The 15,608-nt window shown below is 29.3% G+C and overlaps 2 protein-coding genes across 2 annotated transcripts; one reads left to right on the top strand and one right to left on the bottom strand.

Annotated features, from left to right (window-relative positions):
• The first annotated feature begins 1,640 nt into the window (after window positions 1–1,640).
• LOC130901024 (aldo-keto reductase family 1 member A1-like) lies at window positions 1,641–7,699 on the top strand. The gene is made up of 5 exons (XM_057812076.1): window positions 1,641–1,778; window positions 1,976–2,046; window positions 3,961–4,269; window positions 5,189–5,403; window positions 7,330–7,699. Exons 2-5 carry the CDS (start codon window positions 1,984–1,986, stop codon window positions 7,607–7,609), a joined length of 867 nt encoding a protein of 288 aa, XP_057668059.1. The 5' UTR covers window positions 1,641–1,778; window positions 1,976–1,983; the 3' UTR covers window positions 7,610–7,699.
• Window positions 7,630–13,059, bottom strand: LOC130901023 (DENN domain-containing protein 10-like). Its single transcript, XM_057812075.1, has 6 exons — window positions 12,679–13,059; window positions 11,784–12,167; window positions 10,670–10,773; window positions 10,527–10,616; window positions 9,344–9,461; window positions 7,630–7,895 (listed from the first exon to the last, which is right to left on the bottom strand). The coding sequence occupies exons 1-6, from the start codon at window positions 12,710–12,712 to the stop codon at window positions 7,645–7,647; spliced, it is 981 nt and encodes a 326-aa protein (XP_057668058.1). The 5' UTR covers window positions 12,713–13,059; the 3' UTR covers window positions 7,630–7,644.
• Between the last annotated feature and the right edge of the window lie 2,549 nt (window positions 13,060–15,608).

Raw genomic sequence — 15,608 nt, forward strand, 5'->3', positions numbered from 1 at the left:
GATCTGATTATTAATTATTTGTTAATTTCTTGAAGATTCCCAGGATTTTTAAAAACTTCAAAAATCCAAAAATAAAACAACCTTAAAAAATACCTTGTTTGTTAATATACCCGGATGTTATGAAATGAATTTTTCTGAACATATTTAACACCTTTCAAAGCGACAGAATCCAAAAAGATTCAACTGAATAACTATTATTAACAATAACATGGGTGAATTGGATAATAGTCGAAAAATATCGAGGAAAGAAAACTTTGGCCAGGGTTTTCCATATTAAAAACAAATTTGTCGAAAAAATAGTCAGTATACCGTGTTAGCTATGGATTTCCCCGTTCAAGTGAATTTTAAATCATGAAAAAATATTAATTTTTACACGAGTTATTGAACAATTTGTCCATCTGCTTCTAGGAGAAGCGTGAAGCGAGCCCTTCTGCGTCCCCGGCAGCGCTCCAAATACGAGGTTTGTTATCTCAAAAATGATCAAATTTGACAAGACAATTTTTGTAGATAATGAATAGACCTTGATTTTAAGCCCTAAAAGAAATCCCTAACTGCCATATTTCGGCAGTTATTGGCGAAAAACGGATTTTTGGAACATTGGGCCATTTTCCAGGTGCATTCCAAATGTTTTTCTGGTAAATAATTTGAGGGTTGAAAGTATCGAGGGTATGTTGCGATCTTTATTTGCTGTACTAATAGATAACTACTAAAAGAAATTCAAAATACAGGAATAGATATAAACATGAAACAAATACGCGACAATTTGGAATATGACAGCGTGAAAGAACTATACAAGAAACGCATAGACGAAAAACTAAAAATTAATGTTTACACCTTGAACAACACAAAAGATCATTTGGAATATATAAAAAAATGCATACAGCTGCAGAAGAAGTATCGGCAAGATACAATGAAATCAAGAACTATACTGGTGATAACGAAATAGAAAAGGAAATCCTATAAAAACGAAATACATAGCGATAAAACAAAGTACGAAGAAATACAAGCAATAGTGAGAAAAATAATATCCCCCAAAAAAAATGAGTTAGATATTTTCATCGAGTATTTGGTAATTTTTCACAGAAATATTTACGTAGGTTCATAATCATAGGTGAAGCTTGATTTCATTACTTCACACTCGAACAAAAGAGCAATCAAAACAATTGTTTGAAAGAACCGGTTCCGGAGAAGGCAAAAACCGTTCCATCTGCAGGGAAGGTCAAGGTATCGGTTTTTTTTGGGGAAATTCTCATTAACTGTCTCGAAAAAAGAAAAACTATTACTAGCGAGTATAATGCGAACTTATTGCAAAGATTGAGCGAAGAAATTAAGTAAAAACGACCGCATTTCACTAAGAAGAAAGAAGAAGCTCTCACATCCGTTATTTCAATGGCCAAAATCAATGGATTAAAGTTTGGAATTACTACAACAATGAAGAGGTGATTTCGGCAGTTAATGACTATTTTGAGGAGCTTGACGATACTTATTATAAAAAGCAAATGAAATTCATTGAACATCTCTGGGAAAAGTGATTAGAGATAAAAGGAGATTAAGTGAAAAATTAATTTTTTCCAAAATTTTTGTGTTTTCTTGGACTTTTTCGTATGTGTATATTCTCAATCTATTTATGGCTTAATCATACATTTCCTGTTGCTCAACTAAATCGAATTTATATTTAATGTTCCCATTCCTATCGATAATTACTATATAAACGATAAAAACCGAAATAAAAAAAGAAACAAACAAAAGTTGTAGTTCAGAAGTGATTTGTGATACTGGTAGGTATTACCTAAAATAACTTTACATTTACTTGATTAAATAGTCAAATATTGACGTCACTTTTACTATTTTATTATAAAAATAATCGTATTGTTCAAATCAATAAACCAATAATGATCAATAATTATTTATTTTTCTTATTAACAAATGTTGAATTTCAACATTTAAAACATGTCCTAAAATATTTTTTGTTGAGTTTTTAAGATGTCTGTCGAGTATCAAACGTTGCCAAATGGATTCTCAATTCCGGCAATTGGTTATGGAACAGTAAGTAACAATCATTTTCTAGTCATTAATTATATCGAAACTAAATTCTTAAAATAAGTTAGTAGAAGTTATGAATTACAAAAGTTTCATTTGTCAGTTTAGATGAAGCTGCACACAATTTTCAATAATTCAAGAAATAGCAAGTCTTCAATTGAAGTAAAAACATCACGTAATCAATGTTAAAATGCAAATTCAGAGCCCCCAAAATTCATTTGAAGTGTCCAAAATACGTAAATTTGTCAAGTACGTTTTGGAATCATCTTACAGTTAGTACGGGAAAATTAATGAAAAACGATTCTCTTTTGAATTTGGAAACACGGTTGCTGTTTCAATTTTACATAAAAATAGTCCTTTAGGGTTTTCTGCTGTTACCGATATTTGAAAAGTTGGTGACTAAAGCTTAAGGGATGATAATTATAGCTTGAAAAAATTATACAGAGGTTTCCATTTAAAAAATAATATAATCGATTTAACTAATTTTGAAGCATCTTGTATAACTGGAAATCGTTTTAGATGGCCTCAATTGATATTCATATGGCAAATGTAACAAATTTTGAAAAATATATACCATTATATATATATATATATATATATATATATATATATATATATATATATATATATATATATATATATATATATATATATACATATATATATATAATAAAATGAAGTGATTTCAATAAAATCTAACTCATTTTATTTGTTTTATGTGGAGTAACCACTTCTATTTTCTATATAACAGTACATCAATAAAAAAGTTATTTATATTCATTGATTTTGTGTTATTAAAATGCCAGTTAATATGTTTTCATATATTTATTAATCATTAGTAACTTACAATATGTTATTTAACGTCAAAGCTCCTTCCTCTTCTTTTTCTACATTTACTGCGTTCGGCTAAGTACATCTGATGATTCTAACTGCTCGGTATCGTTCGGCTATACACTTTATTTGAATCTAAGTGCTCTTTTGCACACTCTGAGCTCCGAATCTTGAAACAAAATTCGCAGATTTATTGACGTTTCAATGCTAATCAATTAGCAATTTTATTCGACAGTTGTTTGTACTAATATATTGTACGTTGTTTTTGTATATATAAAATAAACAGACCTCCAGTTGTCACTGGATTTATTAGCCAGCTTCAATACGAATTGGTCAATTCTTCCGTTATAGTCACGTGATACAAATCACTCTCTGTTCGCTTTGTTCCACGTACAACATTACAGAACGCAACAATAGACAAATAAAAAGCATAGAATAAACTAAAGAATTGAATTCTTATATCATGACATCGAAACTCACTATAATTTATCCTATAATAAAATTCACTCTAGACCACAAATAAAATATTTAGTTATTTTGTTTTTAATGTCGAATTTTAAAACAGTTGTCACAAATATGACCAAAATACTTCCGATTTTGTTATAAAGTTTTTTTTTATAAACAAAAATGAACAGAGAACAATCGTGATATACCTATGATGTAGTGTTTTTTGTAATTCTTGTGAAGAAATACAAAGAAACAGTCGAATCCAAAAGAATTTAATGATGAAAATAACAAAAACGATTATGTTTTCGATAGTGCCTCAACAAATTTGAAAAATAAGGGGGATAATTTGAAAAATTGCTCTAGAACTTCTCGGCGCTCGACAATGTTGATAATTTCTTCATCATCATCGTCGAGCACATCAAATGTAAAGTGCAAATCTTCTATCCTTCTACGAAAACCTTTTATGATATTGTAAAAATGTGAAAAAGTTAGGTTCGAATCCTCCATTTCATGTTAAACTAAAGTTTAAATTACCACCAGATAGTCGGTAACGTTTAAAAAAACGGTATCTCTGTTTAAACCGATGCTTGGGTTTAAACTTCACTTTTAATTTGACCTGAGTCAAATATTTTATTTTCTCAGTGTCCACCGCAACAAGGATTCATTGAAGCATTTGAAGATGCTTTGGAAACCGGATACAGACATATAGACACCGCGTCATTTTACAGATGTGAACAAATTATCGGTAGAATTTTAAAAAAATGGTTTTCTGCTGGTAAGTTGAAACGGGAGGATCTTTTTATAACGAGTAAATATATGCCGAAACCCGGAGAAGATCAAAATGTCGAAGATACAATGAAAAAAACTTTGAAAGAATTACAGACCGATTATGTCGATTTATATTTGGTACACCTACCTTTAAGTGATAAAGAAAATGTCGAGATATGGAAGGTAAGATAACATCAGTGATTTCTATTTGTAATTTTACGATTAGATATTTTTTTAATTATTAGCAGAAATTATTTATAGTGTACACAAAAATTGGTTTTGCATTTGATTGATATTTTTTTATTTTGTTTACTTCTTTGTACGTTTTAGATAAAAAAGAGACCTAAGTTTGAAAATTGAAATTTCAACACTTTTTTGACCAATAACTATAAAATCTTTGATTTTTCTCCGAAAATTGTATTTAAAATTTTTCAAACAACTTCGTATATTTTACGAAAAGTACGTTAAATTAAAAAAAAGCAATTAATTAGCATTTTAACAATTTTTACAAATTACTAAAAAATTTAAGTTAGGTTAGGATTCCCTTCATTTTTTTTTGTAACGTTTCGTGAATTTCACAATGGTATAACTATTTAATAAGAATTTATTTCTTGTTAACAAAATTAATAATTGGATGAATAATATGATTTTAATATTTTTAATCAACTAAAAGTGCCCAAAAAAATAAACACAATGAAAAAACATTATGAAAAATAACGAGTGGACCCCAATTCTAAACATTTACTGAATTTTATAACTCGCAACTCACATTAACCGTAAACTTAAAGTTGTATGATCAGATTTTTTTATTTATTTCTATGTAAAATAATTAATTTCCACTCGAAATTTGACATTCAAAACTTTTTTATCAACCTCCAATATTAACGTTTGGAGTGACATCGTAGCCAAAGAAAAAAAAGTAATTATCTCAAGTTTAAATGATATAATTGATCCTGTAACAAGAGAAATTATATTCTAAACGTTGCCAAGTGCCATCGGTCGGTCGATGTTGTAAGATTTATTGTAATCAAAACAAACTTGGATATTGGATGAATATCTTTCTCAGCTTAAAATCTCCACAGTATTTAATGTCTTTTTCCAGAAAATGGAACAACAAGTAGATTCTGGAAGAGCTAAATATATCGGCCTTTCCAACTTTCAACCGCAACAAATCGATGTTGTTTTGAAAAATTGTAGAATAAGGCCGGTCTGTCTTCAGAATCAAGTACATTTGTATGCACAACAAAAGGAACTTCAGGAATATTGCAAAAAAAATGATATAATCATCGTTTGTTACACACCTTTAGGGGCGCCAGGGTAAGAAAAATTTATTAATTATCTTTCACAGGAAATATTTCTTTGTGTAATATTTTGTGGCGTTTTTTTTATATCGCTAGATTGTGAATTTTTGATCAGTGAATCTAAATTTTTGATAAAATATATCACATTCTGGATACTATACATTTTATCTTCACAATTTGCGAAATACATTCTTATTTCGCTATACAAATAATCATACTTACACTGCATGCCAAGCGTTTCGATATTCAATAAACGCGCGAAAAATTTTGTGTCGTGAAAGTGGCTGCACTGAATGTCAAACTGGTCTGTTATGAAGCGTAGAGAACAGCCTCGCTTATTAGTGTACTTATTAGCGAGAAGGATGTACCAGCTAGGGATGTCAGAGATGAAAAAAAAATATCGATGTATCGATATTTATTGAAATATCAATATTAGCATCGATTTCTCAAGAGAAAAATATCGATGTATCGGTTAAACTAAAAAAAATTAAACGTTTCAAAATACTTATGTATTTAATTCAACCTAGCTCAATAATATTATTAGTAATTTTCATGAAAATACATTATTATGATGTGCAAAAACATCAATAAACTACAACTACTATAAATTACAAGTAATATTATCTTATTATCGTTCTTTATAAAAAAATTACATACAGTACTACTACTACACGACAACATGATTCACGTCGTGGAACATAAATTCCGAATTATGACAGTTCGATACTGTGTTGTATCGATATTTCGATGCATCGGATCAATATCATCGAACTCGATAAATAAATGGAACGCGCGCAGCGCTGCGAAAGTGAGACCGATAGAAATAGCTATATTGTAGTATCCCCGTCGCACAAATGATAAGAACTAAGAATAGGCGATAAGAAATAAAAGCATTTTATTTCGAATAAAAATTACATACATACAACTGAAAATTACGTTGAAGTTTTAGTCTTATCTATCTAAAGCCCCACTTATTACATAAAGTAACCTACTTAAAAAAAACAAGTTTTAGCAATTTTTTAGTAAAATTAGTTTTTGTCTAATGGTAGACGATTATTGCAATTATACGCAACACATTTTAACACCATTATAAGTTAGAAAGCCAACTTTAATGTTCTTAAATGTCCCCACACTCAAAAATCGCAACTGTACGTCGGCTTCAAATAACACCACTCCCAAGCTTACAACAGCAGCATATGAAATATGAAATATTACGAATAACGCCATTAACCAGAACGCTCAAGAGAAAGACGGGGTTCCAATCATGTATTCTCTCTCTTACAATTTAGGAAACACTTTCGCATGCCTTCGCGCATTGACGTGTCCCTTCCATTTATTTATAGAGTTCGATGATCAATATATATCGGTTACAAATATCGATATATCGATACTTTTTCAGCAAGCCTAGTAGCAGTGTCTGTTGCACAGTGCATCGATTAAATAAATGCCTTGGCGGAACGGTTTACGTTAGAACGATGTTATTTTCAAGAAATAAATTCACAAGCAATGTATTTTAATATGTATTAAACATTTTTTCAATGAACTCTTCACTTTTCTTAAAATTGTTGTATTAGATGTGAGCTTCCTTCTGATACAACTTGTATTATTTGAATCAAAAACGAACCGATTTAACAGAACCTGAAACCTAAGATTATATACTCGATGCATGATTGCAACTTAGTTTCAGAATCCAGATTGACAAACATTCAAAAATAAAACACCAAAAAGTAAGCTTTTAGATGTAAACCGATAATATAGATGGCGTTGAAAATCGTCCTGAGTTCCAGTGCACAGGCCCTGCCTGAATCGTTCATTCAATTTGGTACCTTTACCAAATCCAGTATTTTATTCTAATAATTGTTTTAATGTGCAAGAAATAAAGCAAAAAGAGATGTAAATATAATTATTAGGTTGTTTCTAATAAGAGCATTTAAATTTTTAGTAGAGAAAATGGAGACCTATTGGATATTATCTACAATGAAACTGTGAAAAAAGTCGCTGAAAAGTATAACAAGTTCCCTTCTCAAGTGGCTTTAAGGTTTCTCATCGACAAACATTTAGTACCGGTACCCAAAAGTTGGAATCAAAAAAGGATCAAAGAGAATTTCGATGTTTTTGATTTCAAGTTATCGGAAGAAGATTTAAAAATATTGGAAGAATTGGATCAAAATAAAACTATTGGTTTTCCTCCAATCCCTTCCGATGATAAAATAATAAAATAATGTATAAATAATAAAAAATAAAATATTCAACTTTGTTATATTACTAATATGTTTTCTGCTTTAGCTAAACTAATTAAAAATTTAACTAAGTTTTTATTATTTTTTTTATTTCCTATATCCTCAATTTCTATTTTCCCTTCGTTGTTTTTTAACTTATTCAGAAGTTTGAGTATTTCACTGGTTTTATTTGATATTGATTCTATGGCACGCTTTTCAGTCTCTTCACTTTCCGAAATTTGCAGTAAAAATTGCGCCACTTCTTTGTGTAAATAACACAATTCAAAATCTGAAAGAGAAACATTTAATTTCATTACACGATTTGCACTTTATTCGAGTGTCGAATACAAACTAAAACTATCTGAAATAGATGAGGTGTCAAATGTCAGAAATTCGAACGACAAACTTCATTATGGTAAATCAATAAATCGAATGAAAAAATCGATACGTGTAGTGGAAAATTTGTTAGCAGGTGTTCAAATTCAAACGTTTTGAAAAGTGAAATTATTCAGAGTTTCAATGGAATTTCTAAAATATAATCACTATTCATTGAAAAAGACCTAAAATCGCATTAATTCATTATATCGATACACTTAGTATCGAAATGATTACTTTATAATTGTTTTTCTCTCTTGCTAAAATGGCGCTTTAATCTAATTCGTACTACAGTGTACTGATATATACACTGTGACCACATAAGAGTGACCGCCATGTTTAACCCAAACTACGCAAAATTTTTTGTTAAAAATATTATTGAGCTTTTGAAAGATTTGTGATAAAGTATAGGAGAATACGAATTACGATTATTATGAGAAGAACCAATGCTAAATCAACCGAGTTTCGGTTAAATATATCAGCTACTTTCATGATATTCTGTTGTGTTGTAAAATGTGGTAGCAATAATAACTTTCTAGCGTCTGCCTGCAATTGTGAGTTACAAATAAAATTGTAGGAATAGAATGATGGTTGAATACTATACAACAGGTCAGACTTAACTGAAACAAAAAAATTGCATCTATTTGTTGTAAACAACAGGTAAGTGGTCTCTTCTTTAATAACATCGGGCTCTCTGCATCTATTTCCACAAGATAACTACTCATATCTTAGTTTTAAATGCTAGAGATATAGATCACGTCATCTATGTTTGGAATGATAAAGGTTACTTTAATAATATGCAGTTTACTACCACATAGTAGAGTAAATGAAACAAGTCGTTATAGTTTAGCATAACAGATGTTTTTTGACAGTATGAAAGATGCTTAAAATAATTTCGTGCAAAATTTCTTTTTAATAAGTTTTTTAAAAGAAACTAACACATTCGGTTCCGGTTTATTCTTAACTTATTACCCAATATTAAAACTATGCTTCACGCACAGAAACAAATTTGAAATATAAAGAAGATGTCTTCGTTTAAACCACAAGGGCTACTTGAGGTTATGTTCTGAATTAACTTACATTTGGAAGAAGGAATATTTGTATATTTTTGAGGTTATGTAGGAGCGAAGAAGATGCAAACATAAAGTTTAGTTTCAATGCGACAAACAACAAGAACCAATGTGTTTCTCACACAGTGAACACAAACATTTAATACACTAACACTATAATTGGTACTATAAAAAGTGAAAAATTCACGCATAAGTTAGATTTTCAAATAGAGAATAAGTTTTAAGTGTTAAAGTTATAAAAATCAAACAATCAATGGATCCTAGTATATAACTATCCTTAAATAATCCTTACCTCTTGGGTTAGGAGAATAATCAACAAATTTTGATTCTAGATCGACGATTATTTCACAAACATTCTTCTGATTTATCAAACTTTTGTTCGTTGTGCCTATTAAATAATATTTGGAAGTCTGTAAAGATATTATTTGATTATTATTATTATTATACATTATTAAAAATTATAAGCCAAAGCAATTTTTTGTTATTTTGTTTTAAAATTTTCCTAATAAAAATTCTTATTGAGGAAATACTCTCTATTTTAGTCCATTTATTCAAAAGTTTAAATCTAAAGCGTTCAAAGGTCATCGACCTTTGGTAATGTCAAGTGGGGCCAAGGCTTTGCTTGGCTTGGCTGACCACTATTCTACTATGAACTATATACTTGTCTATTTATTTCAATATTCATTTACTTCCAGGCATTTTTTTTGTATTTTAAAGCAAATCCTAACCCTACACCCCAAACAGGTTAATAGAAAAACTTGTGTATAATGGAATCAGTGACAACCAATTTTACAAGCAAAAAATTAGTTGATCACATGAATCAATAATAAATTCAATAGTTCCAACCGCTTGTACGTCTATAGAAACGCAAATAAGAAAGTACGGCATTTTAATTTTTCTCATAGTTATTCTATAAACATTTTCAAGATTTTTATTAATAGACCTATTTTAGTTAGTATTAAAAGTCAAGGTATATAACCTCTAAAATAATAAACAAGTTAACGTTCATAGAGTTCATGAACATGTTCTGTCATTAGATTCGTGCGAAGATTGACATTATGCGTTCCAGTGCTAATAAAGCACGTTTGGGTTCTTAATACTTAATACTCTTAATTTATAATTCTTAATACGCCCAATATACACTATGACCTTGACAAGGATTGTCCGTTGGATACATACCGTTTTTGTTATTTTTACCACGAATTAACCTCAAATCTATGTCTTTTCCTGCATACTTATAATTACAAAAACGTTAGGTAGATCATAGAGCATAGAAATGTCAAACTAGATGAGAGGAGAGTGTTTAGAACATATTCTGATTAAAGCATGTGCATTTGAAGCGTACAGAATTTAATCAGAACTGTTCCAATTAACTACCACGAATACCGCTAATAATAATATCTATTGTTTTTTAATGGCATAGGTCTTTTTCATTCCAAACTGCATTAAATAGATTAAAATGAAATTATTTTTACCTTTCGTAATTCAGTTACTGTTCTAATAAAAGGTTGTAAAAAATCTTCGGGTTTTCTAAATGAGATTAATCTTGTTAGCGAGGCCAAACTCTAGAATAAAACGCATTAACCAAAATTTAAAGATAAATATATTATTTTCTCACCTCCTGTAATTCTTCTATGTTAGGATGATAAACTAAAATTTGTTTTTTCAATAACAATGCATTATATACTAAAATTATTTCTATTCCTAAATGCTTTATTATTCCTACAAAAAAAATGAGAATTGAAACAAGAATAACATACGCGGTAGTATAGTGTGTTGCATAGCTAATAGGTTTAGTATCTTTTTTCATAGTCTTATTGCTAACATTGTATATTTAAACAATAACATAAGCGGTATTATTGTGTATTCCAGAGCTAATAGGTTTAGTATATCCTTTTTCATAGCTTCATATTGCTGGCATGGAACATATAAATATACGGTAGCTATGGCAAGAAAATGCACTTTATCAAAGTGAAGAAGAAGAGATAAACATGGAACACCTAATTAAGTTTATAGGAATATTAGATGGATCAAACAAGGGCATTTTCAAAACAATTTCACATTGAACGAACGTGAATATCTGATTTTTATTTTTGCATCTTCAAAACTCTTTGAAATACAATAAAATACAAGTAAATACCACGCAAGTAAATATAATCTGCTGTTTTGATTACATTCGCGAGACCACATGACAGGAGATAGCGATGCCACGCGCAAGCGCCATTAGTTTCTTGGAAGGAGAGAATAGAAAGACATAATTTTCTCTCTAACAAATGGGCGTTATAGCTAATGTGCCGATTTTCCTATACAGAGACTTTAAAAGGAAGGAAGCATAAATGCCATGTTTATATATAGATAGTAACTTCGGAACTTAAATATCCAAGTATGACTCGTTTTATTTTGGTTGTTGGAAAACATGTGTTAATTCTTAGAAATTTGGATGAACTTTACCGTGATTACAAATAGTTTTTTTTGGTTCGTATTTATATATGTGTCCATTAGGATCAGTTAGAATAGTGATTTAAAAGTTAAAACTTAAGTAATTTGACTAAAAATAAAATGGTCAATTATGGAGCTTGAAACTACTCTTACAATAATAAAAATAAATCTTCTATATTCAATTTTCATAGGTAGTTGTTTTTTCTTTTTACTTCAGCTACTAATAAGTTTCAAATATTCCATATTATTCTAATATAAAAATGTTTTTACTCATATTGATAATTGTTCCTTACCTTTAACATCAGTTTTCCAAGGGAAACAAGACAAATTTATAAAATTATTTTCTACAGACACGCCGTTCGTTATGTATATATTTAAATATATCTGAACCAAATGAACAAAATTCTTTTCGTTACTATAACTTGTAACTAGTAAGTCACATATGATTTCGTATAGATTCGGTTGGTAATAGTGAGAAGTTACTATAATAGCTGCCGGTTTATCATTTTTACTAATAAATTGCTTGATGTAAACCCATTGGTTATCAATCCTCACGTAATAATACAGTCCAGTAGCCTCAAAACCCTGATAATAACAAATTTGTACTATAAGTGCTTTTAGATCTTCATTTATTGTGGGATAAGTCCATACTATGTGATTTTGTGTTAGTTGCCTTTCTGAAAAAAATTAATTTTCATCGCACAATATCGTTACTTTCCAATATTAATAATATTATGTTGATATATAAGTGTTATACGATGCAGCCAGATTGTGTATTTGATATTCAATTGATATTTAATGAAACCTTTCGTGGACGTTATAAGACAGATAAATTGAGAAAATTTCATAATTGTCGAGTTATTGCCATTATTTTTAATGTTAATAACTATTTCCTCAAATTCTTAGTTCAAGTATAATTATTCATAATGCACTAGATATGAATATCATTTCTAACCTCTAATCAATGAATATATAAACATTTATATACACTGATTATATAATAAATTAAATTTATTAACCATAAATAATCTAAATGAACTCGGGCATTTCGAAATGCTAATAAACAGCACTACTACTTTGCCTACTTGGCAACATCGCTTTATTTTATCTATCACACATCGAGTATATAATCTTTAACCACACCAATAATAGATTAAAATAAAATGAAAAAGATGTTTAAAAACTCACCTAAAACGTGAAACGATGTTGGTTTAAAACTCATTTTCTAAATTTTTTACTTAATTTAGTTCTGATTACTAGTGTTTATAAATGATAATGTAAATAAATTACTCAGTGGTCCTTGAATTTAATAACAAACAATGTAAGAGAGATGGAATGTAACGTAATCGCTTCGTTGATTGTTTATATCTAATAGACTGTGAAGAGCGACGAAGCGATTTTTTTTTCGATTCTCTCTTTAATTTGGAAGGTTTTGTGGTCAAGTCACGATCCTAACATATACTGCTCCACGCAAATTTAATCTTCAAATTGATTTAATAACGTTATTATACTCCAAGTTCTAATTAAAATATTTGAAATGTGTAAATAACTAGGAAAAATTATTCTGTGACATGTCGGTACTGTAATTTTATATACTCGCTTGTTTTTTGTCCATTTTTTTCTGGGGAAATACATTTTATTGTAATGTGAATTGTGTGTTGCCTGATTAGTGAGATAGGTAATAATTTCCCATCCGTTTTCAGAGGGTAATTGTCATGAATAGCGTCACTTTTAACGACAGTGTTTGTTTACGTGAAAGTGTGTTAGAAATTATTTTAACATAGTGTTAAAGACATATATGAAATCAGATAAAATTATAGTAATAAATGTAGGAATCGCAAATTTTTATTATCTATATATTTATCATTACATAAAACCATTAATATTAATCTTACAACTGGAACAATTGCTAACATTAATACCTTACGACTTTGAGGAGCTTTGCGATACATAACTAGGGCTGGGCAATTATCAAAAAATATAATCGATTATTTTCGATAAATCGATTAATCGAAAATAATAATAAATAATCGATTTATCGAAAATTATCGATAAATCGGAAATGAACAATTAATCGAAAATTGATTATTTTCGATTATTCGACAATCGGAAATAAAGCTTAAAAGAACGATTGTGATTTGATTCGTACAAAAAACAAGATAAAGAGAGTGAGTATACCACTAGGAACATACAGAAGACATTATGGTTTGATTCCCATTAAAAACAAACCAAATAATGAACCTACAGAAGATATTTGGAAGTAAGATTCTGATATTGAATTATGTTGAAATGATTATTCAAAAAATAAATTTTTCAATCGTTAAATTGATTATTGTATTATTTGATCATTTTAACGATTGTACAAAAAATAGTGTGTACGCCATAGCCGTGAAACTTTTTAACGACCTCATGATTATTTTATCGATATTTTGATATTTTCCGATTAATCGATATTTTTCGATTATTTGATTATTTTCTATTAATCGCTTACCGATTATTTTTAAAAATATATATCGATTAATCGATCCTTCGATTAATCGATTATTTTTCGATTAATCGATTATTCTGCCCAACCCTATACATAACTAGAATTCCCAATATCATCAAAACTAGTAGAAACCGTACGTAAGTACAATATTAAATAATAACGTTCTAAAATCTGCTGGGTTGTTAGAGGTTGGAAGCCCTTTTTTCGCAATGGAATGCTTGCTACTGATTCTGCTAGCAGAGAAGCAAAGGATACAGGAAAATGGTGGTATATTAAGGTATATTCAAAGGAGAAAACAACTACTTTCCTGGCTAATGCCTCGATGAACATTACATGAAGAGCATGATGTCCATCGACCTTTTTGGCGATTGATATTTTGCTCATTTACCATCGGAAACAATATTATCGCAGTTAAAGTTCGCTGGGGAATGTTAAATAGCGAAACTCTTTGACGTTGTCTTCAGTTCGGGTCTTAAGCCCGAACGACAGTTGTTAACCCACTCTGATAAAACGTAATAACGTCGAAACTAGTCAGTGGTTACAAGGAGACAGCTATAACATTTGAACCAGCTGTAAACATAAACAGTTATATTCACTTTACCCCTTGTATAGAGAAGCCGAAGCTTTCGGTTAAAAGGCATCAAAGCATTAAATTGGAAATCCTTATATAATTATATAAAAAAGGTAATTACACAAAGAATAATAAATAACTGGTTAATAACATGTTTATTATTATTTTTTCTGTCATAAGGGGTGGCTGTTAATGGCGCAAAAAGTAATTAATGAATCATAAATTATATAAAAAATTATCTATCGACTTTCATTTTGGAATAGGGGTGGTTTTTACTACTTATAACAGCACAAGGTAGATAAAACCGTATTTAGAAAGTTTCTGGTAACAGTGACAATTTAATAAATAAAAAATATTTTTTTAAAAAAAAAATCGGCTTCAAAACCCTCGAAAAATTTACAAAATTTTCAATGGAAACCTTGAAACTAATTATCTCACCACTCCTGATGGGAACCATTAGAATCTGTTAACCATATATAAAGTTATACAATGTGTACCTTTTTTCCTATTTGTATTGTATTGTATTTGTTAAGATTTATTGTAAACTGACCAGGACGGGAACCAAAATCTTAATTAAGCGATTCCATCTGTCCCTAAGACACTTGAAGTTTCATTAACTTATCAAATTACTTACCCTTATTTTTGTATTGATGTGGCTCTAGTAATCATAAATATAATTAATTATAGCTGTTGTAAACAATAGAATTAGTATTTAAGAGAGCATAAACACGCAAAGTTTGTTCTTAATAGTTTTAACTTCCAGCGTGTACAGTAGTCAGATTATTGAAACTATTTATTTATATTTTATGTTAATAAATAGTTTTTACAAAGTTAACTAATTTATGTGGGAAAAGATTTTCCAGAGACCATAAGTCACTTTAAATAAGCTCTAGTTATATCCGTATATGTTGAAAGAAGCTTTTGTTCTGTTAAGAACATTTGTAGATATCTGGAGCTTTGTGACTAAAATGTATTCTTTTAAGTAATAAATATACAAAATGTGTATTTTTCTTAAATTTTGGTGATTATTTTGACCTTTTTCTGGTATATTTCATTGCA

The sequence above is a fragment of the Diorhabda carinulata genome, chromosome X (genome assembly GCF_026250575.1).
Source record: "Diorhabda carinulata isolate Delta chromosome X, icDioCari1.1, whole genome shotgun sequence".
Taxonomy (NCBI): Eukaryota; Metazoa; Arthropoda; class Insecta; order Coleoptera; family Chrysomelidae; genus Diorhabda; species Diorhabda carinulata.

Bases quoted from the DNA above. Each gene is read 5' to 3' on its own strand.
- LOC130901024 (XM_057812076.1), top strand. From the start codon at position 1,984: ATGTCTGTCGAGTATCAAACGTTGCCAAATGGATTCTCAATTCCGGCA. The intron at 2,047-3,960 runs GTAAGTAACAAT...TTATTTTCTCAG, and splicing joins CGGCAATTGGTTATGGAACA to TGTCCACCGCAACAAGGATT. The intron at 5,404-7,329 runs GTAAGAAAAATT...TTAAATTTTTAG, and splicing joins ACACCTTTAGGGGCGCCAGG to TAGAGAAAATGGAGACCTAT.
- LOC130901023 (XM_057812075.1), bottom strand. From the start codon at position 12,712: ATGAGTTTTAAACCAACATCGTTTCACGTTTTAG. The intron at 12,168-12,678 runs GTGAGTTTTTAA...AATTTTTTTCAG, and splicing joins AACATCGTTTCACGTTTTAG to AAAGGCAACTAACACAAAAT. The intron at 9,462-10,526 runs GTAAAAATAATT...ATATCTTTACAG, and splicing joins CAGTAACTGAATTACGAAAG to ACTTCCAAATATTATTTAAT.